This window comes from Muscardinus avellanarius, assembly GCF_963383645.1.
Source record: "Muscardinus avellanarius genome assembly, chromosome: 19".
NCBI lineage: Eukaryota > Metazoa > Chordata > Mammalia > Rodentia > Gliridae > Muscardinus > Muscardinus avellanarius.
Window position 1 is genome coordinate 43888192 of NC_137805.1, and position 27812 is coordinate 43916003.

General features: G+C 47.8%; 1 protein-coding gene across 1 annotated transcript in view; it reads right to left on the reverse strand.

Moving 5' to 3' along the window:
- The window catches only part of MMP24 (matrix metallopeptidase 24), a gene marked incomplete at both ends in the record, with an annotated part of 71673 nt that overhangs the window by 39169 nt on the left and 4692 nt on the right, over positions 1–27812 (reverse strand). The window contains 3 exon segments of the mRNA XM_080716523.1: positions 14164–14187; positions 14189–14786; positions 25705–25792. Coding sequence (XP_080572649.1) covers positions 14164–14187; positions 14189–14786; positions 25705–25792 — 710 coding nt within the window.

Here is a 27812-nt window from a genome sequence, read left to right on the forward strand (position 1 = left end):
GCAGAGGGCAAAAAGAAGGCGACAGCGGGAGCCTGCAGGACACAGGCCTGGAACAACCCGTAGCTGGGCGAGGTGGGGCACGTTGGGAATCACAATACTCGAGAGGCTGAGGCAGGAGTGCCACAGGTTCACAGCCAGCCTTGGCAATTTAGCGAGGCCCTCTGCAACCTACTATTTCAAAATTAGAAAAACAGGGCTGGGGGCGTAGTCAGAGGTAAAATGCCCCTGCCCCGGATTCAGTCTTCAGTTCCCTCCCACACACACACAGAGGGGGAAAAAAAGGAAGCACTTTTTAGCAGTCTAATGACATTAGCAGTAGTAACAGCTACTGTTCTTAGAGTGCCCACTCTGTACCTGGCCCTGTGCTGGGCACCTGAGAATGCAACACCTCCCTAAGGAGCCCCCAATTTGCAGATGAGGAAGCTGAGGCCCAGATGTAGTGATTACCGTGAGCCACAAGGGGGATTCGTGGCAGGGTGCAGGCATTCCATGCTACTGCGGCACGGCACAGGCAGCCCTCCCTCTCACACTCCTCAAGGGCAAGGCCTGGTCTCCTATGGCGCGATCCCGACGCCTCCATACCCTCGTGCTCTGCTTTCTCCATCAGAGCGGGGCGCACCGACTGCCCCGTTACCCAAACCAGGAGCCTCGTGGGACCATGGCTCTTTACTTCAATCTCCACCTCCAGCGTTTTACCAAACATCCGTCTGTTTCTGTCCATTCCACACTGTGTGTTAGGACTGAAACAGTGAATAAGGCATTCTACTCTAGTTGTGGGCTAGCAGAAGAATCATGTAATAAGTGCTTTGCAGAAGAAAACAGGCTGAGGAAATTATAATGGAACAGCTTTCGCTGGACACGGTGGCACACGCCTGTAACCCCAATACTTGGGAGGCAGAGACACAGGGACCGAAGGTTCTCAGCCAGCCTCAGCAACCTTGTGAGGCGCTCCACAACTTACTGAGACCTTATTTCAAAAATAAAAAATAGAAAGCCGGGCATGGTGGCGCAGACTTGTAATCCCAGTATTCAGGAGGCTGAGACAGGAGGATCACGGTTCACGGACAGCCTCAGCTACTACTTAGTGAGGCCCTTTGAAACTCAGTGAGACCCAGTTTCAAAATAAAGAATAAAAATAAGGCTGGGGATATAGCTCAAAGAAAGAATGCCCCTGGATTCCATCCCAGTCCTACAATAAATAAACAAATAAATAAACAAATAAATAAAAATAGAGCCAGGCATGGTGGCACATGCTTATAATTCCAGGACTTGGGAGTCTGAGACAGGAGGATCACAGGTTTAAGGCCAGCCTCATCAACTTAGCAAGGCCCTCCACAACTTAGTGAGAGCCTCATAACAAAGAATAAAAAATAGGGTTGAGCATGTAGCTTGGAGGTAGAATGCCCCTAGGTTCAATTCCCAGTACTACAAAAAATAAAAATAAAAATAAAGCTAAGTATGGCGGCACATGGTTGTAATCTCAGTACTTAGGAGGCTGAGACAGGAAGATTGTAGGTTCAAAGCCAGCCTCGACAATCTAGTGAGGTCCTCTGCAACTTAGTGAGAGTGTTTCCAAATAAGAAATAAAATCAGGCTGGGGGTTTATCTCAGAGGTAGAATGCCTCTGGGTTCGATCCTCAGTACCACAAAATAAACAAACAAATAAATAAATAGGGCTGTGGGAGTAGCTTAAAGGTAGAATGCTTCTGTATTCAATCCCCAGTACCATCAAAATAAAATAAAATAATGGAAAAGCTTCTTTCTTTCTTTCGTTTCCTTTCCTTTCTTATACTGGGGATTGAATCCAGGGGCATTCTATCTCTAAGCTACAACCCCAGCTCTTTTTATTTATTTATTTTTATTTTATTGCAGTACTGGGGATGGGACCAAGGGGCATTCTACCTCTGAGCTACACCTCAGCCCTATTTTTTATTCTTTTATCTATTTATTTATTTATTTATTTATTTATTTATTTATTTATTTATTTATTTTATGGGTCTGGGGATGGAACCCAGGGGTATTTGACTTCTGAGCTACACTCCCTGTCCTGTTTTTTATTCTTTATTTTGAAACAGGGTATCACTAAGTTGCGGAGGGCCGAACTAAGTAGCTGAAGGCTGCCTGCTAACTACCATCTTCCCCTCTCGGCCTCCCAAATGCTGAGATTACAAGCGTGCATCACCATACCCGGCTCTTTTTATTTTGAAACGGAGTCTTACTAAGTTGCTGAGGCTAGCCTTGAACCTGCAATTCTCCTGTCTTCCAAGTACTGGGATTACTGGTGTGGGTCCTGGGGATTGGACCCAGGTGCTTTCTATCCCAGCCCTATTTATTTTTTACTTTGAAACAGGGTCTCATTAAGTTGTTGAGGCTGGTCTCAAACCAGTGATCTTTCTGTCTCAGCCTCCAAGTACTGGGATTACAGGAGTGTGCCACCATGCCTGGCTCCTAACAGCAATTTTAGAGGGTGATCAGGGAAGGTCCCTTTGGCATCTGAGCAAGAGACCTGAGGGAGTAGAGGGAGGGAGCCATGTGGCTCCTAGAAAGAGTGTTTCTGGAAGAGGGAACAAGGGAGTAAATGCTCTCCGAGGGAATTCAAGTGTGTCAGAGGCTTTCCAAGTGTTTCAGTCAAAGGCCTTGGATATTTGGCCCCTGATTCTACTTCAGTCTCTTTTGCCATTCTCCACCCAGTGTCCTGCGACCCAGTGTGTTCTAGTCCTTTCAAACCCTTACATATACAGTTCCTGCCTGGATCGCGCTCCCCTCTCTTTTTCTTTGGGGAAGCCTTCTTTGACCCCTTAGATCTACATCAGGAACTGGCATGGTGGCTGTATGATAGCCTGTAATCCCTGAACTTTGGGATACCAAGACAGGAGGATCACAGGTCCAAAGCTAACTTCAGCAACTTAGTGAGGCCCTATTTCAAAACAAAAAAATAAAAAAAGGGCTGAGGATGCAGCTCAGAGGTAGAAGGTTCCTGGGTTCCATCCCCCGTACTACACACATACAAAAAAATCGACCTCAGGGGATCCTCCTCCATCCCGTCAGCACCCCTTGTCCCTGTCACAATTTTTACCACACTTCCATAATCACGTGGGGGTTACCTGTCTCCCAACACCTCTTGCACGTCCTGGCAAGGCCATGACGAAATGGATGGCCTATGTTCTGTAACTCCACAATCTTCCACGGTGGGACGTGTGTGACCACCTAGAAAAGCGTTCTACTAGCGTTGGCCCAGTGTCCTGCCCTCTGAGCCTCAGCTCTGCTGCCGCCTCTTGTCCCTCACCTGCTCACCCCCTTGGTCAACCCTCGCTTTGCCAAAAGACCCACCAGTAGCTTCAACCCCAACCCTGAGACTGCACATGCCGCTGTACGCCTCGTGGAGGGCGGCCAAAGACCTCCCTTCCCCATCCGTCGCTATTTTAGCTTAGTCCTTACACCTGGGTTTGCCTTAGTTTCCCTGGCACTCAGGTCCTAAACTGAGACTTCTGGGATCCTAATCTGTTTCTCTGAGTTGCAGATTCCTTGCCTGGTTCTCAGACAGCTTCTTCTAAAGAGTTAGAATTCTCTAGACACCTGGGACCTGGACAGGGTCCTATCTGAAAAGACAGGTCATTTGGGACCAACTACCAAATATTGCTTTATCGCTTTATCTCTCTCTCTCTCTCTCTCTCTCTCTCTGGAAATAGATACCAAGTGATACTGAAAATTGAACCCAAGGGCATTCTGCCTTCAAGTTACATCCCCAGCCCTATTTATTTATTTATTTATTTATTTATTTATTTATGTATTTATTTAGTAGTACTGGGGATTGAACCCAGGGGGTTCTACCTCCCAGCTACACTTCCAGCCATATTTTATTACTTATTTTGAAACAGGATCTCACTAAATTGCGGCTGCAAATCTGCAATCCTTCTGTCTCAGCCTTCCCAAGTACTGGAATTACAAGCATGTGCTACCACGCCTGACTTTTTCTTCTTTCTTTCTTTCTTTCTTTTTCTCTCTTTCTTTCTTTCTTCCTGTGGTACTGGGGATGGATCCCAGGGGCATTCTACCTCTGAGCTACACCCCCAGCCCTATTTTTTATTCTTTATTTGGAAACAGGGTCTCACTGAGTTTCAAAGGGCCTCACTAAGTTGCTGAGGCTGGCCGTGAACCGTGATCCTCCTGTTTCAGCCTCCCAAATGCTGGGATTACAAGCGTGCGCCACCACGCCCAGCTTTAGGTATGTTAAGACTAAGTTTATAGTAATTTGTTACAGCAACAATAGAAAACTAATGAGTATGTGTGTGTGCGTGCCTCTACCATCTCGTACTCCATTAAGATACATGACTACAATGCACCAATGAAAAATAAATCAAAGTCAATCAATAGGAAACGAATACATGTGCAGAAAGTAGGAGCTGATCTGGCACATAGATTCTCACAATGTTCTCCTAAGCTCCTTGGTAACAGCTTGACCACCACTTTTGGTCACTGCTGCTAGACCAGACCAAGTCACTGTGTGATTCCTCCGGGGTCGGCTTTGTCACTGGGTTCCCCCAACTCCTGTCCCATAAATCCTTGCTTTTTCCTCTAGCCCTACAACTGAGGTCTTATCCTTGCTGCCAAGCCCACCTAAGTTACAACTGTATTTAAAATTGCATAGGAGGCATAACCATTCAGGGATCTAGGAAATGCACCGGTCAATAATACTTGGAGATCATGTAATTTAACATGCTTGTTTTGCAGAAGGGAAAAATAAAACTCAGGAGGGAAAATGACTTACTCAAAAATCGCTGAGCAAGTTGGTAGGGGAGCCAGAAATGGAGCCCCGTGTCGCTGCCTTCCTGGGAGGTTCTTTCTGTCATGATACACCCCCCACGCTAGCTCTGGTTTGCTTCCAAAAGCGGTTCCTTTCCTTTTTTTTTTCTTCTTCACTTCCAGCCAGTCTAAAAAGGGCCCTCAGGATCGCCCACAAAGCCCAGCTCAGCTTCTTGACAAACACCTTCGTGGTACAGCACTGCCCGTTGGCTGCCATTGGCTCTGGAGTGGGCGGCTGGTGCACTCCGGGAATTCCCTGGCCCCTCGCACGATGTCCTTGGCCCACTCCCAGGAGGCCACCGCAAGCCAGACAATCGGCAGGTCTGGGATGTGGCGTGTTGGGGGTTTCAGGTCAGCACTGGGATGTCCGAGTTTTCCAGTTCTGGGAAGGCCTTTGCAGGAGGCCAGGAGTGAGGCTGCGCCCTCATTCACTCTGAGGGAGGCTTCCTTATGGGGCCTTTAGCCTGCTTGAGGAGGCAGGTATGTAAACAGCGCGCATTTCATTGCAACTGTGATAAACGGAATGAAAGGAAAGGACAAGGTGCTATGTGAGGGTATGACGGGAGAAGCGGGCTGCGCTATCAGGGCCTCCCTGAGGATACGCCATCTCAGCTGAGACCCGTGAGTGAACGGAAGAGGGCAGGTGAGAGCTGAAGAATGAGCATCTCAGGAGAAAGAACATCTTAGGAACTGATGAAAGGGAAGGAGCCTGCATAGTAGAAAAAGAGAAAGAAGGCCGGGGTGATTGGTCTAGTGACCAGCGGGAACCGTGTGTAATGGAAGGAAGCCGGAGCGTGGGGAGGACAGTCATGCAGGGCCCTGGAGGCCACAGCAACAGCCTGGGCACAGGGGGTTCATAATACTGTTCTTTTTATTGATTTGCTTGTGTTTGTATGTGACGAGGGGTGCTGGGGATTGAGCCCAGGGGCATTCCGCTTCTGAGCTACACCCCCAGCCCTATTTTATTTTTTATTTGGAAACAGGGTCTTGCTAAGTTGCTGGTAGCCTCACTAAATTGCTGAGGCTGCCCTGGAACCTGCAATCCTCCTGTCTCAGCCTCTCAAGTACTGGAATTATAGGTGTGCACCACCATGTCCAGCTATTTTCGTGTGTTTAAAAATTTTTCCATAAATAAATTAGCGCTAGTAATAGTATAGTAATACAGTAAAGCAATTTAGTCTTTGTCTTAATAGCCATTTTAAGCAAGATGATCAAATTCTTGTTATGCTTATTATTAAAGATTTCAAGCATTCATAAAGACAAAAATAAGACAAACATCAAATAATCACAGGCCGGTTTTGACAAATCTTAGTTTTTGCCATTTTGGCTTCTTTTGTGTGTGTGTGGTGCTGGGAACTGAACCCAGGGGGATTCTACCTCTGAGCTACACCCCCAGCCCTATTTTTTGTTTGTTATTTTTTGAAACAGGGTCTCACTAAGTTGCGGAGGGCCTAAGTAGCTGAGGCCAGCTGTAAACTCGGATCCTCCTCCTGTCTCAGCCTCCCAAGTACTGGGATTATAAGCATGCACCACCACACCCAGCTCCATATTGGCTTCTGATATAACCAACCCTTGTGTAGATTTATTTTAAAAAGTCCCTCTAGCTGCCATGTAAAGGATTAGAGGTGGGTGAGAGAGCCGAGCAGGTGGAAGTCTCTGACGTCCAGAAGAGAGATAATAGAAGTTTAGTCTAAGACAAGAGGTAGAGAGAGAAGTAAAGACCTGAGGGGTGAGGAGAGAAAGAGGTAAAAGATGATGTCTGATTTTGGAGTACCTAAGCATGTGTGGCATGGAATAGAGCTTTTAAAACATTGCTAAACAATGTCTTGCTTTTCTGTTCTTACTTTGCTATAAAATATGTAAAATAAAAATATGTATATTTGGAAAATGTTATTTATATCCGTCTATATGCTCACATATACGTATATATCATTATTATTCTCTATGCCTTTAAACCCTATATCAATATTGCCATGTGTTATGTGTGTGTGTGTGTGTGTGTGTGTGTGTGTGTGTGTGTGTGTCTGTTGCTGGAGACTGAACCCAGGGCCTGAAACATGCTACACAAGTGCTCTACCACTGTGCACCTCCAGCTCCCTTTTTATTTTATTATATTTTATTTATTTATTTGTGGTACTGAGGAAGGAACCCAGGGGCATTCTACCTCTGAGCTACACTCCCAGCCCTATTTTTTTATTCTTTATTTTGAAACAGGGTCTTACTAAGTTGGGCCTCACTAAGAAGCTGAGGCTGTCCTTGAACCTGCAATCCTCTTATCTCAGCCTCCCAAGTACTGGGATTACAAGCATGTGCCACCATGCCTGGCTCCATTTTATTTTATTTTAATATTTTATTTTACTTTGAGACAGGGCCTAAGTTGTCCGCATTGGCCTCAAACTTGTGATCTTCCTGCCTCAGGCTCATGAGTAGCTGTGATTACAGGTGTGTGCCACTGAACCACACCTGGCCTTTATTTATTAATTTAATTTAATTTTATTTTATTTTATTTTTTGTGGTACTGGAGGTGGAACTCAGGGGCTTTTCTACCTCTGGGCTATATTCCCAGACCTATTTTATACTTTATTTGGAAACAGGGTCTCACTAAATTGCTGAGAGCCTCAGTAACTAGAGCTCAAAGCTGAGAGCTTCGAACCTGCGCGATCCTCCTGTCTCAGCCTCCCAAGCGCAGGGATTACAAGCGTGCGCCACCACGCTTGGCTACACCTGGCCTTTTAAAATGCATGCAGAACCCAAACCCAAAACAACAACTAACACATAAGCCAGATGCAGTGACACACACCTGTAATTCTAGTACTTGGGAGGCTAAGATAGGAGGATCTCACAGGTTTGAGGCCAGCCTCAGCAATTTAGCAAAACCCTATTTTAGAAATAAAAACAAAAAGGGCTGGGGTTGTAAATCAGAAGTAGATTGTCCTTGAGTTCAACCCCCAGTACCAAAATTCATGAATAAAATAAAATAAATAAGACAAATGCTTGTTGCAGTGATGAAGAAAAACTAGCGAAGGACTAGACTGTATCAAGTGTGGAGCCAGAGCACCAAATGGCTGACCCCCACCTCTCGCAGGGCTGGGGCCTCAGTGGCAGGCAGGAGGCCTGGAGCTCGCTCCCCAATACTGCAAAACAAATCGTCCCAGCAAGGGGAGGCCGAGCCAGAATTCACATCTCTGTCCACATACCATTCCCTCAGGTGGGTATTCAGGCCTAAATTGTGCCCAGAAAGCTCAGCACCTAGAACAGAAGCCAGCACTCAGAACGGCCCAGAACACGGTCCTCCGCCTCCCCAGCTCAGCTCTGAGCAGGTCACTCTGCTGGGAAACCTTCCACGACTCCCCTCGGCCTCTGGACAAAGACCAATTTTACAGTCTGCTCTTAGCCCCCGTTTCCAGCCTCTCCCACACACTCTTCTTGGAAACAGCCAGTAACTCGATGCTCTAGACAATTAATTATCCACTGCTTCCTGAGTGTGCTGGAAACTTGTGTGGAGTGGCTCGTGTTTCCCCTTCTGCCTGGACTCCCCACTCAATGCTCCCCATCTTCCTCCTCCCTTGGAGGCTTGTCTCAGATGCCCCTTTCTTCCAGAAGCATCTGGACCGCCCCTGTCGAAGAATGTGGCCTGGGCTAACATTCTTTTTGCCTATTCTGAACTTTCTCCAAATCATACTGAAATAAAGAAGGCCAAAACAGCCGGGCGTGGTGGCGCACGCTTGTAATCCCCGCACTTGGGAGGCGGAGACAGGAGGATCGCGCAGGTTCGAAGCCAGCCACGCTGGCTTAAGAGACCCTGTTTCCAAATAAAAATATAAAAAATAGGTGTTTGGGAGTGTAGCCCAAAGGTAGAGAGTTTTCCAGGAACCCCAGAAGAAGAAGAAGAAGAAGAAGAAGAAGAAGAAGAAGAAGAAGAAGGAGGAGGAGGAGGAGGAGGAGGAGGAGGAGGAGGAGGAGAGAAGAGAAGGAGGAGGAGGAGGAGGAGGAGGAGGAGGAGGAGAAGGAGGAGGAGGAGAGAAGGAGAAGAAGAAGGCGGCCAAAACATGCAAGCAAACAAACATTTGAACTGGACGTGGTGGCACAAGCTTGCAATCCCAGTACATGGGAGGTTGAGACAGGAGGATCATAGGTTTGAGGCCAGCCTCAACAACTTAGTGAGACCCTGTTTCAAAATAAAAAATAAGCCATGTGTGGTGGCGCACGCTTGTAATCCCAGCATTCGGGAGGCTGAGACTGGAGGATCGCGGTTTGCAGACAGCCTCAGCTACTTAGTGAGGCCTTCCACAACTTAGTGTGACCCTGTTTCAAAATAAAGAATAAAAAACAGGGCTGGGGGTGTAGCTTGGAGGTCAAATGCCCCTGGGTTCCATCCCCCAGACCCGAAAAAAAATAAAAATAAAATAAATAAAAAATAAAATAGGCCGGGCGTGGTGGCACACGCTTGTAATCCCTGCGCTTGGGAGGCGGAGACAGGAGGATCGCACAGGTTCGAAGCCAGCTGTGCTGGCGTAAGAGACCCTGTTTCAAAAATATAAAATAGGTCTGGGAGTGTAGCCCGGAGGAAGAAGGGCTTCCAGGAACCCCAGTACCACCAAAAAATAAATAAATAAATAAATAAAAAATAAATAAAATAAAATAGGACTGGGGTGTAGTTCAGAGGTAGAACACTATTGAGTTCAACCCCTAGTAACACCACACACACACACACACACACACACACACACACACACAGCCAAACTTTAGAGGGGCATTTCTCCCAGGTAATAAAAAAAAAAAAAAGGGACACACTTGCCAGGCACAATGGTACATGCCTATAATCACAGTACTTGGAGGCTGAGAAAGGAGGATGTTAGGTTTGAGGCTCCTCTCAGTAACTAAGTGAGACCTTTAGCAACTTAATGAGACCTTGTCTCAAAATAGAAAATGAAAGGGCCGGGGGTGTAACTCAGAGGTACAATGCCCCTGGTTCAATTCCCAATACAAAAAAAAAAAAAGGAGAAAAAGAAAGAGATGCTTTAAATAAACCGAAGGCTGAAAGCCAATTAGAGAACTGGTAGGATCGTTCTCCCATGGGCAAAACACAAAAGAAAACATAAAGAGAAAATAGATTAAATTTTTTGTCTTGGTAATGAAAGAGTGGAGACATAAAATCAAAAGCCAAATAGAGTGAAAAATACTTTCAATTTAAAAGTCAGGAAACCAGAGAAAAATTCAAAACCTGTAATCAAGGTTTGTGGCCCAGGCGTCTCACTTAAGGCAACTTAGGAAGTATCTCTTAGGTGTTTCTGTGGGTTACTCGTGGTCTCTAAGGCAATGGCCACCTCTCAATTTCTCTCTGTTGCATGTCCCAGTGATTAGATGACATCCTACCTAACACGTTTTGAAAGCTCTAAGGGTGACACTGTGGAACCACTGCCCGATAGGATAGCTTCTATTTCTCCTGAAAGAAGATGAGGCAGTGTCCCACGCCGAGGAGGGTTTTGGAGGGGCCCTTGAGAGCCGCAGGCCACGAGCGCACACTTCAGGACTCTGGACCTTGGGGATAAAGATTCAGAGTGGACTCCCTGAACGCTCAGTGAGCACTCAGTGGTGAACACTGAGGCTTGGGGATGGTGTTAGACCTAAAATCACAGTGTGTTTTGGTTAGGGAAGGGCTTTGCCTAAGAACTGCAATCTTTCCCTCCCCCAGTGAATGTGTAAGTATTTTTTAAAAATCAAGTGACACACTGGCTGAAGTTGCTTCAAAGTCTTCCCCTGAGAAGAAAGAACTAAATGATGCCTAGAGAAGTGGGTGAAGGGGTTTCCTGAAAAGGCCAGGCATGGGCTGGATCTTTTTTCTTTTCTTTCTTTCTTCTGTTTTCTTTTTTTTTCCGACGGGGTACTGGGCATTGAACTCAGGGTTATTCTACCTCCAAGATACACTCCCATCCCTATTTATTTCTTTTTCTTTTTCTTTTTTCTTTTCTTTTCTTTTTTTTTTTTTTTTTTTTTTTTTGTACTGAAGGTGGAACCCAGGGGCATTCTACCTCCGAGCTACACCCCTAGCTCTTAGTTTTTATTCTTTATTTTGAAACAGGGTCTCACTAAGTTGCAGAGGGCCTCGCTAAGTAGCTGAGGCTGTCCGTGAACCGCGATCCTCCTGTCTCAGCCTCCCGAATGCTGGGATTACAAGCGTGTGCCACCACACCCAGCTCCTATTTAATTTCTTATTTTGAAATAGTTAGGGCCTTGCTAAGTTGTTGACGCTGGCCTCGAATTTACAATGCTCCTCCATCTCAGCCTCCCAAACTCTGGGACTACAGGTGTGCACCATCACGTCCCGCATGAGCTGGAACTTTAAGGAAAGGTTTGGATGAATGGAGGTGCATCAGTGGAGGATACATGACCACGTCCAGAGAAAGGTGGGTAGCTGATCTTAGGATAAAGGAGACAGGCTTGTCTGGAGTAAAGATGCACTGTCCATGAGCAGTGGGACAGCTGGCCCGCTAATGGGGAGGTAGGGTGGAGCCAGGCTCCGGGGGCCATAACGTTAGAGGAGTAAGCAACGTTATTTGCTGGCCGAAAAAAAAATAAAAAACAATATTTCTATAAGGTTTCAATCATGTGATCTGTTAATATTCAAATAAGGGCTAATTAAGCACAAACTGTTGAAATAAGCAGTGGCTATAATTTGTCTTTCAGAAAGTTTTAAACAATATACTAGACTTTTTTTTTTTTTCCAGTACTAGTGATTGAAACTGGGTCATTCTACCTCCAAGCCTTTTTTTTTTTTCTTTTTTTGCAGTACTGGGGATTGAACCCAAGGGCATTTTCCACTGGGCTACACCCCTAGCCCTATTTTTTATTTTTTATTTTGAAACAGTCTCACTAAGTTACAGATGGCCTAAGTAGTTGAGGTTGTTCAAAAACCCATGATCCTCCTGTCTCAGCCTTCCAAGTACTGGGATTACAAGCATGTGCCACCACACGGCCTTCTCTCCAAATCCTGGCTTCTCAATCCTATGTATTTATTTATTTATTCTGCGGTACTGGGAATGGAACCCAGGGGCATTCTACCTCTGAGCTACACTCCCAGCCCTACTTTTTATTATTTTATTTTGAAACAGGGTCTCACTGAGTTGCAAAGGGCCTCACTAAGCAGCTGAGGCTGTCCACGAACCACGATCCTCCTGTCTCAGCCTCCCGAATGCTGGGATTGCAAGCGTGCGCCACCACGCCCGGCTTACTTTATTTTGAAACACGGTCTTGCTAGGTTGCTGAGAGTCTCACTAAATGCTAAGGCTGTCCTTGAACCTGTGATCCTCCTGTCTTAGCCTCCCAAGTACTGGGATTACAGGCATGTGCCACAGCAACCAGCTGATATAATAGACAATTAAAATGGAATGAAGGGTAATGTTTTCATCAGAGCCTGAGAACTCACTTAGATAAAGGAAACAGCAGACGGAAACAAATGGTTACTTCTCTAAATGGAAGGAGATTAAGAATGCAAGGGGCCCAGGAGACCATGAGGACCTGTCTGACTTAAATTTTTTATAAGTGATCCAGGAGAAGTAGAGCAAAGTGAAAATTTCAGGCTTGCAGATCATATCAGTCAAGGAAATGCTATGCCAAAGCAGAGGGGAGGGAAGAAGAGACAGAGAGAGACAGAGAGACAGAGAGACAGAGACAGAGAGAGAAAGAGATGCAAAATGGCAACTGAACATCAATGTGGGGAAGTGAATGGCAAGACACTCTGATTAAAATAATCACATACAGGGCGTTGTGTTTCAGGCCATCGATTCGATCAGGGAGCTATTGTATTTTGTTTCCTAAAGGCAGTGTCCTGATACGTTGGGGCCAGGATGGCTAACAAGGGCATAGGCAGAAGCAGGATGGACCTGGAAACCAAGAAGAAATCATCCCTTTCTTTATGCAGCAACATAGGGTCTCATACCCGGAGACATGGTCAGGTTAAAAACTCGAACCCAAAATTATCCAAAAGGGGCAACCAAAAGTACTCAGAGGATGAATATGGCTATTCTGGGGATGGCCTATCATAACGGGGAAACCTAAATTTGAAAATAAACACATGGCCGGGCATGGTGGCCCATGCTTGTAATCCCTGGATCGTGCAGTTAAGAGACCCTGTTTCCAAATAAAAATATAAAATAGGTCCGGGAGTGTAGCCCGGAGGTAGAAGGGTTTCCGGGAGCCCCAGTACCACCAAAAATAAATAAATAAACAAAGAAATAAATAAATAGGCTAAGAGAAGTGGAATAATCAAAGCTTGTGGTGCTGGTAAGGCTGAGGACTGGGTAAACATAGCCTTCTCTCCAAATCCTGGCGTATGTAAGCAGATAATGCTTAAAATGCCATAGCAATAGGAGATTTCAGAGCCGAGATCTTCTTGTATTAAAGACGATGAAGTTCAAGCGTAGAGAGGGCAGGGAAATGACTCAAGGTCATAGGAACCGCCGGGGTCATGGTCGGATGAGAGTCCAGGCCCCCTAAGTCCCAGCTCAGGGTCTTCCTAGTCATCCTGCGCATTTCAGGAGTCTACGGCAATCCTACTTTTTCTAGGGTATAAACTCATTACTTTGACACGCGATAAGGCTAAACCACCAACAAGCGAGGAAAAGTTTTCGCTCAAAGTCACCAGGAATTAGAAAATCACTGGAACACGACTATTAACCGGGCCTAAACGTTCCTCTATGTATCTTCGATTTTTTGGAACACAGAACCCTTCGAAAGTTTGAAGACAGCTAGGGACTGTCTTCTAGAAAAACACACATCTGCACACACAAGCACACATTTGCCCCGAACTTCAGGGAATTTCTAACCCTCTGGGTCCCATGTCAAAGCCAAACTTGCTGTTCCGGCAGAGCCTCCCGGGGAAACAGACCGCCTGCTTCAACGGACCCGCTCCTTCCTTCTCTTAAGGCGATTCTGCAACCACTCTGATTTATCCCAGCAAAAAACCACCGGCGTCTCAACCCTGCTTTTTAGGACCGCAGCCCTCCAGGTGGGAAGAGAGAAGATGAATCGCTCCGTCCCGCGGCCCCTGCCTCCGGGGCCCGAGCGCGGCGGCGGGGTCGACCCCGAGGACCCGGGGTCCGCGCCCGGCCCGCCCCCGGCTGGCGGGCTGTGACCTTGGGCGAGTTACTCAAACTCTCCGGCGGGGGCTCGCCGCCCCTCCGCAAAATGGGGGCGACCAGGGCCACGGGCTCGTCGAGCAGTGGCGAGGCTGACCCAGCCCGGCTGCAGACCGCGCCGCCGCCCCCCGCCCGGCCCCGACCGCGGCGCCGCCCGGCGCGCTCCTCCCGGGCGGGGTCCGCCGCCCGCCGCCCCCCGCCCCCCGCCGCCGCCGCCGCCCACCTGCCCGGCGAAGGGCGCCGCCGCCCCGCCGCCCGCCAGGCCGCACAGCGCGGGCAGCAGCAGCAGCAGCCGCAGCAGCCCGCGGGCCCCGCGCCTCGGCATCCCCGCGGCCGGCCGAGGCGCGATGGCGGCCGGCGGCGCTCGGCCGGGTCCTCCCGCTGCAGCCGCTGCGGAGCCGCCGAGTCACCGCCGCGGACGCGCGCCCGGAGCCCGCCCCCGCCCGCCCGCGCGCCCCCGCGCCGCCTCCGCGCGCCCGCCCCGGCGGGGGGCGCAGGGCCGCAGCCCGGGAGGGGGCTCCGAGCCGCCGGGCGCGGGCCGGTGGGGGAGGCTGGGCCGCGCCGCGCACGCTCCGCCCCGGGGCGCCGGCCGGGCCCGAGGGGCCGCGGGCGGGGTGGGGGGCGGGCCGCCCGAGGACGGGCCGGGCCCGAGGGGCCGCGGGCGGGGTGGGGGGCGGGCCGCCCGAGGACCGGTCGGGCCGAGGGGCCGCGGGCGGGGTGGGGGGCGGGCCGCCCGAGGACGGGCCGAGCCGAGGGGCCGCGGGCGGGGGGCGGGCCCAGGAAGCCCACGGTGACGTCCAGGTGAAAGGCGGGCTCCCCTCCCCGAGCGGGAGGGAGGCCACCCGGCTGGGAGGACCCTCTTACCTACAAAGATGGGCGCTTCGGCCGTGTTTACTGGGCGCTTTTTATAGGTAGGGCTCTGGGCTACGCGGGGCACTAAACACGAACCAAGGAGAAGGCCCATCCCCCGGAGTGTAGAGGTCGACATCTTGGCAAGGAAGTCCCAGGAAAGGGGCAGGTGTCAGACAGGACGGGGCGCGGGGCGGGAGCCGGCGGGCCCCGGCTGGGTCAGGGTTAGCAGCAGGTGCTGGGGGAAAGGCTGGATTTAAAACGGGGAGGGGCCTGGGAGGGAGGTCGAGGGAGGTTGAGGGCGGGCCGGGGCAGTGGGTCAGGGTCTCTGGACGGGCTTCCTGTAGGAAAGTGCTGGAAAGAGAGGGAACTCTTACGAGATGCCAGGTAAATGAATGGGGTGGTATTCTGAAATGGGTGGTGACTGATGGTTTTGTTAAGCAGAATGATGTGTGTGAAACGGTATTTTACTCTTTCTTTCTTTTTTTGGTACTGGGGATGGAACCCAGGGGCGTTCTACCTCCGAGCTACACCCCCAGCCTGATATTATTCTTTTATTTTGAAACAGAATCTCACTAAGTTGCAAAGGGCCTCACCAAGTTGCCGAGGCTGTCCTCAAACCTGCAGTCCTCCTGTCTCAGCCTCCCGAGTACTGGGATCACAAACATGCACTTACCACACCCGGCTGGCTTGTTCCACTTTTATAAAATGATGCTGACATTACTCTATAAGATTGCAGTGAGGATGAAGTGCTTGGCACCTAAAAAATGTTTCCTGTTCGTTCTCTCAGGGTAGAGAATACTGACCAGAGGAGATAGACCAGTTGTGAGGCAATTGGAATAATCTTAGTATCAGGAAATAATAATCACAACAATCATTGGTGTTTATTTTTTGTGTGTGGGTCTGGGGATGGAACCCAGGGGCATTCGACCACCAAGCTACACCCCCTGCCCTACTTTTAATTCTTTATTTTGAAACAGGGTCTCACTGAGTTGCAGAGGGCCTCACTAAGTAGCAGAGGCTATCCGCGAACCGCGATCCCCCAGTCTCAGCCTCCCCAATGCTGGGATTACAAGCCTGCGCCACCACGCCTGGCTAATTGGTGTTGATTGAATGCCTAACTATATGCCAGGCACAGAGCTAAGAACTTTACTAAATTATATTTTATTTAATCCTCATAGATAAATCCTATGAAATAGGTGCTATTATTACTCTTAATTTAGGGTAAGGAAGTGGAGGCTCTGAATATGTTTGCCAAACTCACACGATTCAGAAATGGTAGAGCTGCAGCAATCTGCCCCTGGAGCCCACCCCCCCTGGAGGCTGGGTAAGAAAGCGTAAGTCCCAAGGAAACGGGCAGCCAATCTAGGTGTCAGACAGGACTGGGAGAGGGGCTGGGGAGAGGCGCAGGGAGCCGGCGGGGCCCCGGCTAGGTCAGGGTTCGCAGCAGGTGCTGGAGGAAAGGATGGACTTAAAACGCCCCCCTGGCTGGGGCGCGGGGGCAGAAATGAAGAGAGAAAGGAGTTTGGAGTGATAGCCAGTCCAGAGAGACGTTACCCTGAGGAGGGACTAGCCCCGGGGAGGTGACAAGGGGCTTGGGTGACCACAAGGTTTCTGAGATGGATGTAGGAATGAATTCAGAAGAGGGCAGAAAAATGGTTATCTTGGAACTTTCCAGACAAGTATGGTAAATCAAGCTGAGGGGAGTAAAAATGAGCAAAAGGATTAGTGCACAGTGGCCCATGCCTGTAATCCCAGCAGGAGCCAAGTTCAAGACCCTGTTTCAAAATAAAATATTAAAAAAAAAAAAAGAGTGTGGGAGCCAGACATGGTGGCGCGCACTTGTAATCCCAGCGTTTGGGAGGCAGAGACAAGGGGATCGTGGTTCGCGGACAGCGTCAACTACTTAGTGAGGTTCTCTGCAACTTAGTGAGACCCTGTTTCAAAATAAAGAATAAAAAAATAGTACTGGGGCCGGGCGTGGTGGCGCACGCTTGTAATCCCCGCGCTTGGGAGGCAGAGACAGGAGGATCACGCAGGTTCGAAGCCAGCCGCGCACGCTGGCTTAGGAGACCCTGTTTCCAAATAAAAATGTTAAAATAGGTCTGGGAGTGTAGCCCGGAGGTAGAAGGGCTTCTAGGAACCCCAGTACCACCAAAAAAAGAAAAAAAAATAGTACTGGGGGTATAGCTCACAGGTAGAATGCCCCTGGGTTCCATCCCCAGTAACACACACACACACACACACACACACACACACACACAAGAGTTGTGGGTGGAGCTCAGTGGTAGAGTGCCTACCATGTATGTATGAGGCTCTGTGCTCAACCCCCAGCACTGCATGAGACACAAACAAAAACAAAAAATAAAAGGCCAACGGCCCCATCTTGAGACATCTAAGAGAAGGAAAGCCAACAAGAAAGACTAAAGAGAGGTCCAAAAGATTGAAGAATCAGGATTGTGGAATGTCCTGGGAGAGGGGTGGAACGCTTCCAAGAGAGGGGAGGAGTTGGCAGCCTCGGGAGATGAGGGATTGAAGACACAGGTAAGCGGCTGGAGCTCAGGATGGGGAGAGAGCAACAGATGCCTGAGGTCACAGGGGAGGCATCACAGAGGTGGGACGGGTCATGGCAGCGGTGAAGAAGGTAACAAGCGGCTCTGGCCTGTAAGCTTTAGGAGGAGGAAATTCCAGAAGGACAAAACAGTATATTCAAGGTGGAAAGGGAACCGAATGGCCTGCCTTCCTCATCTATGCCGAGGGCCAAGTGCTCACAACTGCTATTGACGACGGAGAGCCAGGTCCACAGGAGCCGGCCTCCTGGGCTAGAGAAAGCGGGCGGCGCTAGGCAACTGATGCTGAGGAGCAGAGGCTGGTGTGATGGATGGATGCTTATTGAAGGAAGCCCTAAGATGATAGGTTTTATTTTATTTTTATTATTTTGCGGGTCTGGAGATGGAACCCAGGGGCATCTGACCTCCGAGCTACACCCCTGCCCTATTTTTTATTCTTTGTTTGGTAACAGGGTCTCACTGAGCTGCAGAGGGCCTCACTAAGTAGCTGAGGCTGTCCACGAACCACGATCCTCCTGTCTCAGCCTCCCGAATGCTGGGATTACAAGTGTGTGCCACCACGCCCGGCTAAGGTGACAGTTTTTAGTTAGAAGAAGGTCCAAAGATGTCTAGGAAGTCAATTCAGAAGTCAAAGGCCTTTTTTTTAAATGTTGTTTTTTTGTTTTTGTTTTGTTTTTTTTGCAATACTGGGGATGGAATCCAGGGCCACTCTACCTCTGAGACACATCCCCAGCCATAATTATTTATTTATTTATTTATTTATTTACTTATTTTATTTTATGTTTTGGTGGTACTGGGGTTCCTGGAAGCCCTTCTACCTCCGGGCTACACTCCCAGACCTATTTTTTTATATATATTTTAATTTGGAAACAGGGTCTCTTAAGTCAGCGCGGCTGGCTTCAAACCTATGCGATCCTCCTGTCTCCGCCTCCCAAGCGTGGGGATTACAAGCGTGCGCCACCACGCCTGGCTATTTTTTTATTTTTATTATTTATTTATTTATTTATTTATTTATTTATTTTGGTGGTACTGGGGTTCCTGGAAGCCCTTCTACCTCCGGGCTACACTCCCAGACCTCCTGTCTCCGCCTCCTAAGCGTGGGGATTACAAGCGTGCGCCACCACGCCCGGCTTTTTTTTTTTTTATTTTTGAAACCAGGTCTCACTGAGTTGCAAAGGGCCTAAGTAGCCGAGACTGTCCAGAATGCTGGGATTACAAGTGTGCACCACCACGCCTGGCATCAAAGGCAGTTTTGAAGGCTCCTGAGTAACACCCAAGTTATCAGAACTCTGACTTCTCAGCCTCCAGAGACCAGAAAAAAATGGCATAAATAGAAAAAGCACTTGACGCCAGGTGCAGTAATCGCAGTAATTGGGAGGCTGAGACAGAAAGATTGCAGGTTTGAGGCCAGCCTCAACAATCAGCATGACCCTCAGCAACTTGGTGAGTATAGCCCGGAGGTAGAAAGCCTCTGGGTTCCACCCCTAGTACCACACACACAAAAAAAATAAATAAATAAAAGAAAGAAAAAAATAACACATATGAGCTAGGAGAAGAGAACAATAGCCAGGCGTGGTGGCACACACCTGTAATCCCAGTGCTTGGGAGGCTGAGACAGGAGGATCACAGATTTGAAGCCAACCTCAGCAATTTAGTGTGACCCTGTTTTAAAATAAAAAGGGCTGCCGGGCGTGGTGGCGCACGCTTGTAACCCCAGTGCTTGGGAGGCTGAGACAGGAGGATTGCACAGGTTCAAAGCCAGCCTCAGCTACTGAGTAAGGCTCTCAGCAACTTAGTGAGACCCTGTTTCCAAATAAAGTATAAAATAGGTCTGGGAGTATAACCTGAAGGTAGAAAAGCCCCTGGATAAGCTGGGCGTGGTGGCGCACGCTTGTAATCCCCAGGCTTGGGAGGCGGAGACAGGAGGACCGCGCAGGTTCGAAGCCAGCCGCGCTGGCTTAAGAGACCCTGTTTCAAAAATATAAAATAGGTCTGGGAGTGTAGCCTGGAGGTAGAAGGGCTTCCAGGAACCCCAGTACCACCAAAAAAAAAAAAAAAAAAGAAAAGAAAAGCCCCTGGATTCCACCCCCGGTACCACAATAAATAAATAAATAAATAAATAAATAAATAAATAAATAAATAAATAAATAAATAAAATTAAAAGGGCTGCCAGGCATGGTGGTGCACACTTGTAATCCCAGTACTTGGGAGGCTGAGACAGGAAGATCAGGGTTCTCTGCCAACCTGAGCTACTTAGTGAGGCCCTCCGCAACTTAATGAGACCCTGTTTGTTTGTTTTGTGGTACTGAGCATGGAGCTTGGAGCATTCTACCTCTGAACTACATCCCAGCCCTATGTTTTATTCTTTATTTTGAAACAAGGTCTCACTGAATTGCAAAGGGCCTCACTAAGTAGCTGAGGCTGTCTGTGAACTGTGATCTTCTATCGTCCTGTCTCAGCCTCTACAAGCGTGCGCCACTATGCCTGGTTTGAGACCCTTTTTTTGTGTGTGTGTGTGTGGTACTGGGGATGGAACCCAGGGGCATTCTACCTCCAAGCTATACCTCCAGCCCTATTTTTTTAATTTTTAATTTTGAAACAGAGTCTCACTGAGTTGCAAAGGAAGGGCCACATTAAGTAGCTAAAGATGCCTGTGAACCGTGATCCTCCCGTCTCAGCCTCCCAAATGCTGGGATTACAAGCATATGCCACCACGCCTAGCTCTGAGGCCCTGTTTTAAATAAAAAAAATAAGGATGGGAATGTAGTTCAGTGATAGAATGCCCCTGGGTTATATTCCCAGTACTGCAAAAATTAATAAAATATAAATAAATAAATAAATAAATAATAAGGCTGAGGGTACCCAGGCATGGTGTTGCACACCTGTAATCCCAGTAGTTGGGAGGCTGAGATAGGAGGATCACAGATTCAAGGCCAGACTCAGCAACATAGTGAGGACCTCAGTCTCCCTGAAATAAAATAAAATAAAATAAAATAAAATAAAATAAAATAGGGCTGGGGTGTAGAATGCCTCTGAGTTCACTCCCCGATACCACAAACAAGGAGGGGGGATTGAGGGTTTAGCTCAGAGGTAGAATGCCCCTGGGTTCAAGCCCCAGCACAGAAAGAAAGAAAGAAAGAAAGAGCCGAAGGAGGTGTGGGAGGGGAGGAACAATATGCCTTGGGAGTAGAGAGGGGAGACGAGGAGTTGCTGGTGGTGGCAGGGGCGAGGTGGGCTATGACTGACCCACAGGTGTTTGCCACCTCGGGTGGGAGGAGAAGGTCTGCACAGAGGCACAGAGGTATATGACAGCGAGACTGTTTTCATAATGACACCAAGGCCTTCTTTTTCTTTAACTTTCTTTCTCTCAGGAGAGTACTGTGTCCAGAGGCTGCACGACTTTACAGCACAGATTCACTGCAAACGCAGGTATGAGAATACAGCTCTCTTCTGTTAAGCCAGACTTTAACAGATTTCCAAAAATGGAAAGCAATACCATTTTTCTCTCAACATCTTTTGTTTTAGAAAATATGGTTATTTTCATTAAACGTTATTTATGTTAACAGGCTTAATATTGCAATTTTACTTTTATTTATGTATTTATTTTTGTATGCTATGAAAAGAACCTAGGTCCCTGCTCATGCTAGACAATCTCTGTCACTGAACCGCACCCCAGCCCACACTGCTAGTTATGGTACTGGGCTTAAACCTAGGGGCATTCTACCTCGGAGCTACACCCCCAGCCCTCTGTTTTTTTTTTTTTTTTTTCTTTGCGGTACTGGGGATGGAAGCCAGGGGTAATATACCTCTGAATACACTCCCAGCTCCCTATTTTCTATTCTTTATTTGGAAACAGGGTCTCGCTGAGTTGCAAACGGCCTTACTAAGTAGCTGAGGCTGGCTCCGAACTGCGATCCTCCTGTCTTCAGCCTCCCAAATGCTGGGATTACAAGAGTGTGCCACCACGCCTGGCTATTATTGTACTTTTTTTTTTTTTTTTTGGTGGTAGTGGGGGTGGAACCCAGAGGATTTCTACCTCCGGGCTATACTCCCAGACCTTTTTTATATTTTATTTGGAAACAGGGTCTCACTAAGTTGCTGAGAGCCTCACTAAGTAGCTGAGGCTGGCTTCCAACCTGTGCGATCCTCCTGTCTCAGCCTCCCAAGCGCGGGGATTACAAGCGTGCACCACCACGCCTGGCTGAGACCTTGTTTCAAAAATAAAGAATAAAAAATAGGTCTGGGAGTGTAGCTCAGAGGTAGAATGTCCCTGGGTTCTTATCCCCCTTACTGCAAATAAGTAAGTAAGTAAGTAAGTAAGTAAGTAAGTAAGTAAATAAATAAATAAGCAGTTTCAAAATCTAGGCCTTTAGCAAAAGTATCAGAAATACAGTAACAAACAAGCAACAAACTAGGTGAATTTTTTAAAATACGTTTTTTCTAACATAAAACCACCCATATAAACTGGACATCGTGGTACATGCCTATAATTCCAGTACTTAGGAGGCTGAGAAAGGGGGATCACATGTTTGAGGTCAGCCTCATATATTTAGAGAAGTTTTCAGCAACTTAGTGAGACTTTGTTAAAAAAAAAAAAAATAGAGCAAGGCGTGGTGGCACAGGCTTATAAATCCCAGTCCTTGGGAGGCTGAGACAGGAGGCTTGCACAGGTTCAAAGCCAGCCTCAGCTACTTAGTGGGGCTCTCAGCAACTTAGACCCTGTTTCCAAATAAAGTACAAAAAAGGAGCTGGGTGCAGTGGTGCACACCTGTAATCCCAATACTTTGGAGGCTAAAACAGGAAGACAAAGCTGGAGGACAGCCTCAGCAAATAGTGAGACTCTCATCAACCCAGTGAGAACTGCTTCATAATAAAAATAAAATAAGGGCTGGAGGTGTAGCTCAAAGGTAGAATTCTCCCAAGTTCAATCCCCAATACACCACTGCCAAAAAAAACAGGGCTGCTTGGGGGGGAGGTGTATCTCAGAGATAGAATATCTCTGAGCGCAATCCCTAGTACCACAAAACAAAACAAAACAAAACACCCTAGCCAGGCATGGTGGCGCACGCTTGTAATCCCCGCGCTTGGGAGGCAGAGACAGGAGGATCGCGCAGGTTCGAAGCCAGCCGCGCGCGCTGGCTTAGGAGACCCTGTTTCCAAAATAAAAATGTAAAAATAGGTCTGGGAGTGTAGCCCGGAGGTAGAAGGGCTTCCAGGAACCCCAATACCACCAAAAAAATTAAAAATTAAAAAATAAAATCAGCTGGGTGTGGTGGCACACGCTTGTAATCCTAGCATTTGGGAGGCTGAGACTAGAGGATTGTGGTTCACAGACAGCCTCAGCTACTTAGTGAGGCCCTCTACAACTCAGTGAGACCCTGTTGTCAAAATAAAGAGTAAAAAATTGGGCAAATGCCTCTGGGTTCCATCCCCAGACCCACAAAAAAATAAAATATAAAAATAAAAATAAAAATAGCCGGGCGTGGTGGTGCACGCTTATAATCCCCATACTTGGAGGCGGAGACAGGAGAATCATGCAGGTTCCAAGCCAGCCGTGCTGGTTTAAGAGACCCCGTTTCCAAATAAAAAAGTATAAAATAGGTCTGGGAGCATAGCCCGGATATAGAAGGGCTATAGAAGGGCTTCCAGGAACCCCAGTACCACCAATAAATAAATTAATTAATTAAAAATAAAAATAAAAATAAAAAATAAAATCAAGCTGGGCGTGGTGGCGCACACTTGTAATCCCAGCATTCGGGAGGCTGAGACCAGAGGATCGCGGTTCGCGGACAACCTCAGCTACTTAGTGAGGCCCTCTGCAACTCAGTGAGACCTGGTTTCAAAATAAAGAATAAAAAATAAGGCAGGGGGTGTAACTCAGAGGTTAAATGCCCCTGAGTTCCATCCCCAGACCCGCAAAAAATAAAAATAATAAAATAAATAAAATAAAATCAGGCTGGAGGTATAGCTCAGAGGTAGAATGCCCTTGGGTTAAATTTCCTAGTCACACACACACACACACACACACACACACACACACGTTATAAAAGTCTCTTCCTATTTCTTTTTACATAAAGCCCTTTCCCATTTTAAATTAGATTATAGGTTTATAAGGGTGTGTGTGTGTGTGTGTGTGTGTGTGTGTGTGTGGTACTGGGGATGGAACCCTTCGCAGACTATACTCCCATACCTATTTTATATTTTTTTAATTTGGAAACAGGGTCTCTTAAGCCAGCGAGGCTGGCTTTGAACCAGCACAATCCTCCTGTCTCTGCCTCCCAAGTGCGGGGATTACAAGTGTGCGCCACCATGCCTGGCTAGGGTGTTTTGTTTTGTTTTGTTTTGTGGTACTAGGGATTGCACTCAGAGATATTCTATCTCTGAGATACACCTCCCCCCCAAGCAGCCCTTTTTTTTTTGGCAGTGGTGTATTGGGGATTGAACTTGGGAGAATTCTACCTTTGAGCTACACCTCCAGCCCTTATTTTATTTTTATTATGAAGCAGTTCTCACTGGGTTGATGAGAGTCTCACTATTTGCTGAGGCTGTCCTCCAGCTTTGTCCTCCTGTTTTAGCCTCCAAAGTATTGGGATTACAGGTGTGCACCACTGCACCCAGCTCCTTTTTTGTACTTTATTTGGGGTGGTCCACGCCTGGAATCCCAGTACTTAGGCTGAGACAAGCAGATCACAGGTTTAAGGACAGCCTCAGCAACATAGACAGCAAACTATTGAGACCCTGTTCCAAAACAAAAAATAAAAAGGGCTGAGGATGTAGCTCAGAGGTAGAATATCCTTGGGTTCAATCCCCAATCCTGGAAAGGAAGAAAAGAAAGAGAGAAAGAAAGAAAGAGAGAAAGAAAGAAAGAAACTTATCTTCCATTAGGCTTTTCCAACTTAGTAATAGCACTCTATTGTCTCAGTAGTTTATGCTAGAGACCTAGGAGGAATCACCCATACCTCTTCAATTTCCCCTCTGGTTAATCAATAACTTATTCCTATGGATTTCACTTCAGGTGAGAGTTCCCTAAACCTCTAAACAAGGCCACATACCCACATTCTATACCCCAGAACAGCCCTTGTATATCATAGTACTTAATCCACAGTACTTGGGAGACCTGTGTGTGGTAGCTTAGCAAGACTGTTTCAAAATAAAAAATTTTTAGTCAAGCCAGGCGTGATGGCACATACTTGGGAGGCTGAGACAAGATAACATCAGGTTCCAGGACAGCCTCAGAGCAAGTAGTGAGGCTTAGACCCTATTCCAAAATGAAAATTAAAAATAGGACTGGAAAGTGGGGCGTGGTGACGCATGCTTGTAATCCCAGCATTTGGGAGGCTGAGACAGGAGGATCCCGATTCACTGCCAGCCTCAGCTACTTAGTAAGGCCCTCTGCAATTTAGTGAGAACTGTTTTAAAATAAAGAATAGCCAGGCGTGGTGGCGTACGCTTGTAATCCCAGCGCTTAGGAGGCTGAGACAGGAGGATCGCACGGGTTCGAAGCCAGCCTCAGCTACTTAGTGAGGCTCTCAGCAACTTAGTGAGACCCTGTTTCCAAATAAAATATAAAATAGGTCTGGGAGTATAGCCCGGAGGTAGAAAGCCCCTGGGTTCCATCCCCAGCACCACCATAAACAAACAAACAAACAAACTAGCCAGGTGTGGTGGCACACGCTTATAATCCCAGCGCTTGGGAGGCTGAGACAGGAGGATCACACAGGTTCGAAGCCAGCCTCAGCTACTTAGTGAGGCTCTCATCAACTTAGTGAGACCCTGTTTCCAAATAAAGTATAAAATAGGTCTGGGAGTATAGCCCAGAGATTAAAAAGACAAAAAAGCCCCTGGGTTCCACCCCCAGTACCACTATAAATAAATAAATACATAAGTAAATAAGTAAATAAATAAATAAAGTAAAGAATAAAAAATAGGGCTGAGAGTGTAACTTGGAGGTAGAATGAACTGGGTCTCATCCCCAGTACTACAAAAAAAAAAAAAAATAGGACTGGGAGTATAGCTTAGAGGTAGAATACCACTGTGTTCAATCCTCAGTAAAACACACACACACACACACACACACACACACACACACACCTTGTAATTCAGTAGTTATTTACGTAATTCGACTATCACACACACGCATCATAAGCTTCATGGGCACAATGGCCACCCTGGTTTGTTTCTGGCACACAGTAGGCCGTCAGTGAATATTTTGTTAAATGAACAGAGGTAGGAAGCACCGGTTGTCTAGCACCTGTGCCGCGCTCACGGTAGAGGGCAGCATTGGATAGGAGTGGGAGGCGTCCAGGCCTCCATGTTAAAGGGGTGACTTCAGATGATCACTTAACCTTCCGAGGCTTTTCCTTCTTGGACAGCTGGGCTCGCTCTCCTTCCCCTGGATCCAGAGACACACGCAGATGTACAAGGGCTGCAGTGCTGCGCAAGCAGGAGGGATGCCAGGAGTCAGTTAAGAGAAGTGTGTGTTGGAAACACAGAGAGCGCGAGGAGGAGGGTTCGCTTCCACGAAGTCAGAAAAGAGGAAACGAAAGCCGGGCGGCGGCGGGGCAGAGCCGCGAGGCGCTGACCGGCGGGGCTGCTGCGGGGCCTCTGGCCTGCTCCTGCGCCCAGCTGCCGGCCCTTCCCCTCTGTCCCAGCAAAGCTCAGCTGTCCTGAGTCACGCGGACTGTCACCCAGTATGACGACGGGCTAACCCCGTAAGGGGATCCCTAGAAAGTGCTAATGTCATTCCTAAGAACAGGAGCCGGAGCCTACTGAATCAGAAAATAGCTACTCAAAAGGAATGCATCCGAATGGTGAGGTCTTTCGGCTCTCTGCAGTGAAAGGGAATGCACGGTTACAGCATTAGACAGTCCTAATTTATTTATTTATTTATTTATTTATTTATTTATTTTGCGGAATTGAGGATTGAACCCAGGGCCCTTCTACCTCTGAGTCCCACTCCAGCCCTAGCCCTACTTTTTATTCTTTATTTTGAAACAAGTCCTCCCTAAGTTGCCGAGGGCCTCACTAAGTAGCTGAGGCTGTCTGTGAACCGCGATCCTCCTATTCAGCCTCCCACATACTGGGATTACAAACCTGCGCCACCCGTGCTCAGTTTCAGTACATTTTAAATCTGTGCTGCCAGCGTTGTGGTAGATGCCTGTAATCTCAGTACTTGAGAGGCTGAGACAGGAGGACTGCAAGTTCTCAGCCAGCCTCAGAATTTAGTGAGGCCCTCAGTAATTTAACAAGACTGTTTTCAAAAAAAATAAAATAAAATAAAATAAACCGGGCGCCGGACGTGGTGGCGCACGCTTGTAATCCCCGCGCTTGGGGGGCGGAGACAGGAGGATCGCGCAGGTTCGAGGCCAGCCGTGCTAGTTTAAGAGACCCTGTTTCCAAATAAAAAAGTATAAAATAGGTCTGGGAGTGTAGCCCGGAGGTAGAAGGGTTTCCAGGAACCCCAGTACCGCCAATAAATAAATAAATAAATAAATAAATAAATAAATAAATAAATAAATAAAATAAACCGGGTATGGTGGCGCACACTTGTAATCCCAGCATTCGGGAGGCAGACAGGAGGAGTGAAGGTTCAAAGCCAGCCTCAGCTACTTAGGCCCTCTGCAATTTAGTGAGAACTTGTTTCAAAATGAAGAATAAAAAATAGGGCTGGGGGTGTAGCTTGGAGGTAGAACGCCCCTGGGTTCCATCCCTAACATACATATATACATACAGACATAATATATTTGGGGTGTATCTTGGAGGTAGAATATCCCAGGATTCAATCCCCAGTAACACACACACACACACACACACACACACACACACACACACACACACTCTTCTGTGCTGTGCCATTTGAATCTGCCCAGGGCTAGCTAGTCTGGGACTCGGGTGGAGCTTCTTCGGGGTTCCTTGGGTTCCCGGAGGCATCACTAAGCTTCTCTGGTGTGGTCTGCAGGGAGTACATCTGGAAGGGAGCCCAGGACTTCTGCCGGTTCAGGCACAGAATGGAGGAGTTCCCTCTTCAGCCCTTCCTCGCTGGAGTTTTTCTCATACTCCCTTCTTCCCAGAGGCTCCTTTCCTTAATCCTCTGCCTTAAAAAAAAATGGAGTTCTGTTAGGATTTTAGTCTCCCATAGTTCCACAGGCCTCAGCCTACACTGGAGAAGAAATAGAAGAGGAGAGAAAAAGGGGATTCCTTCACTTTCTCCACTGTGCTAGCCACATCTCTTGGCTTCTGTATTTGATGCGTTTACATCCGGGGCCTTGCTGACCAGGAAGGGACTACCCTCTGGGGCAGCTGGTGCTTAGGATAGCCAGGGACTCTTTCTCCTGTGCCTTCTGTCAGTGTCTCCAACAAAAGCGACTCCATCTTGTGAAGACGTCATTTCACAGGACTCTTTGCTGACCAGAGATTCCCAGGTCTTGCTCAAATACACCTTTCCCCTGCTTAA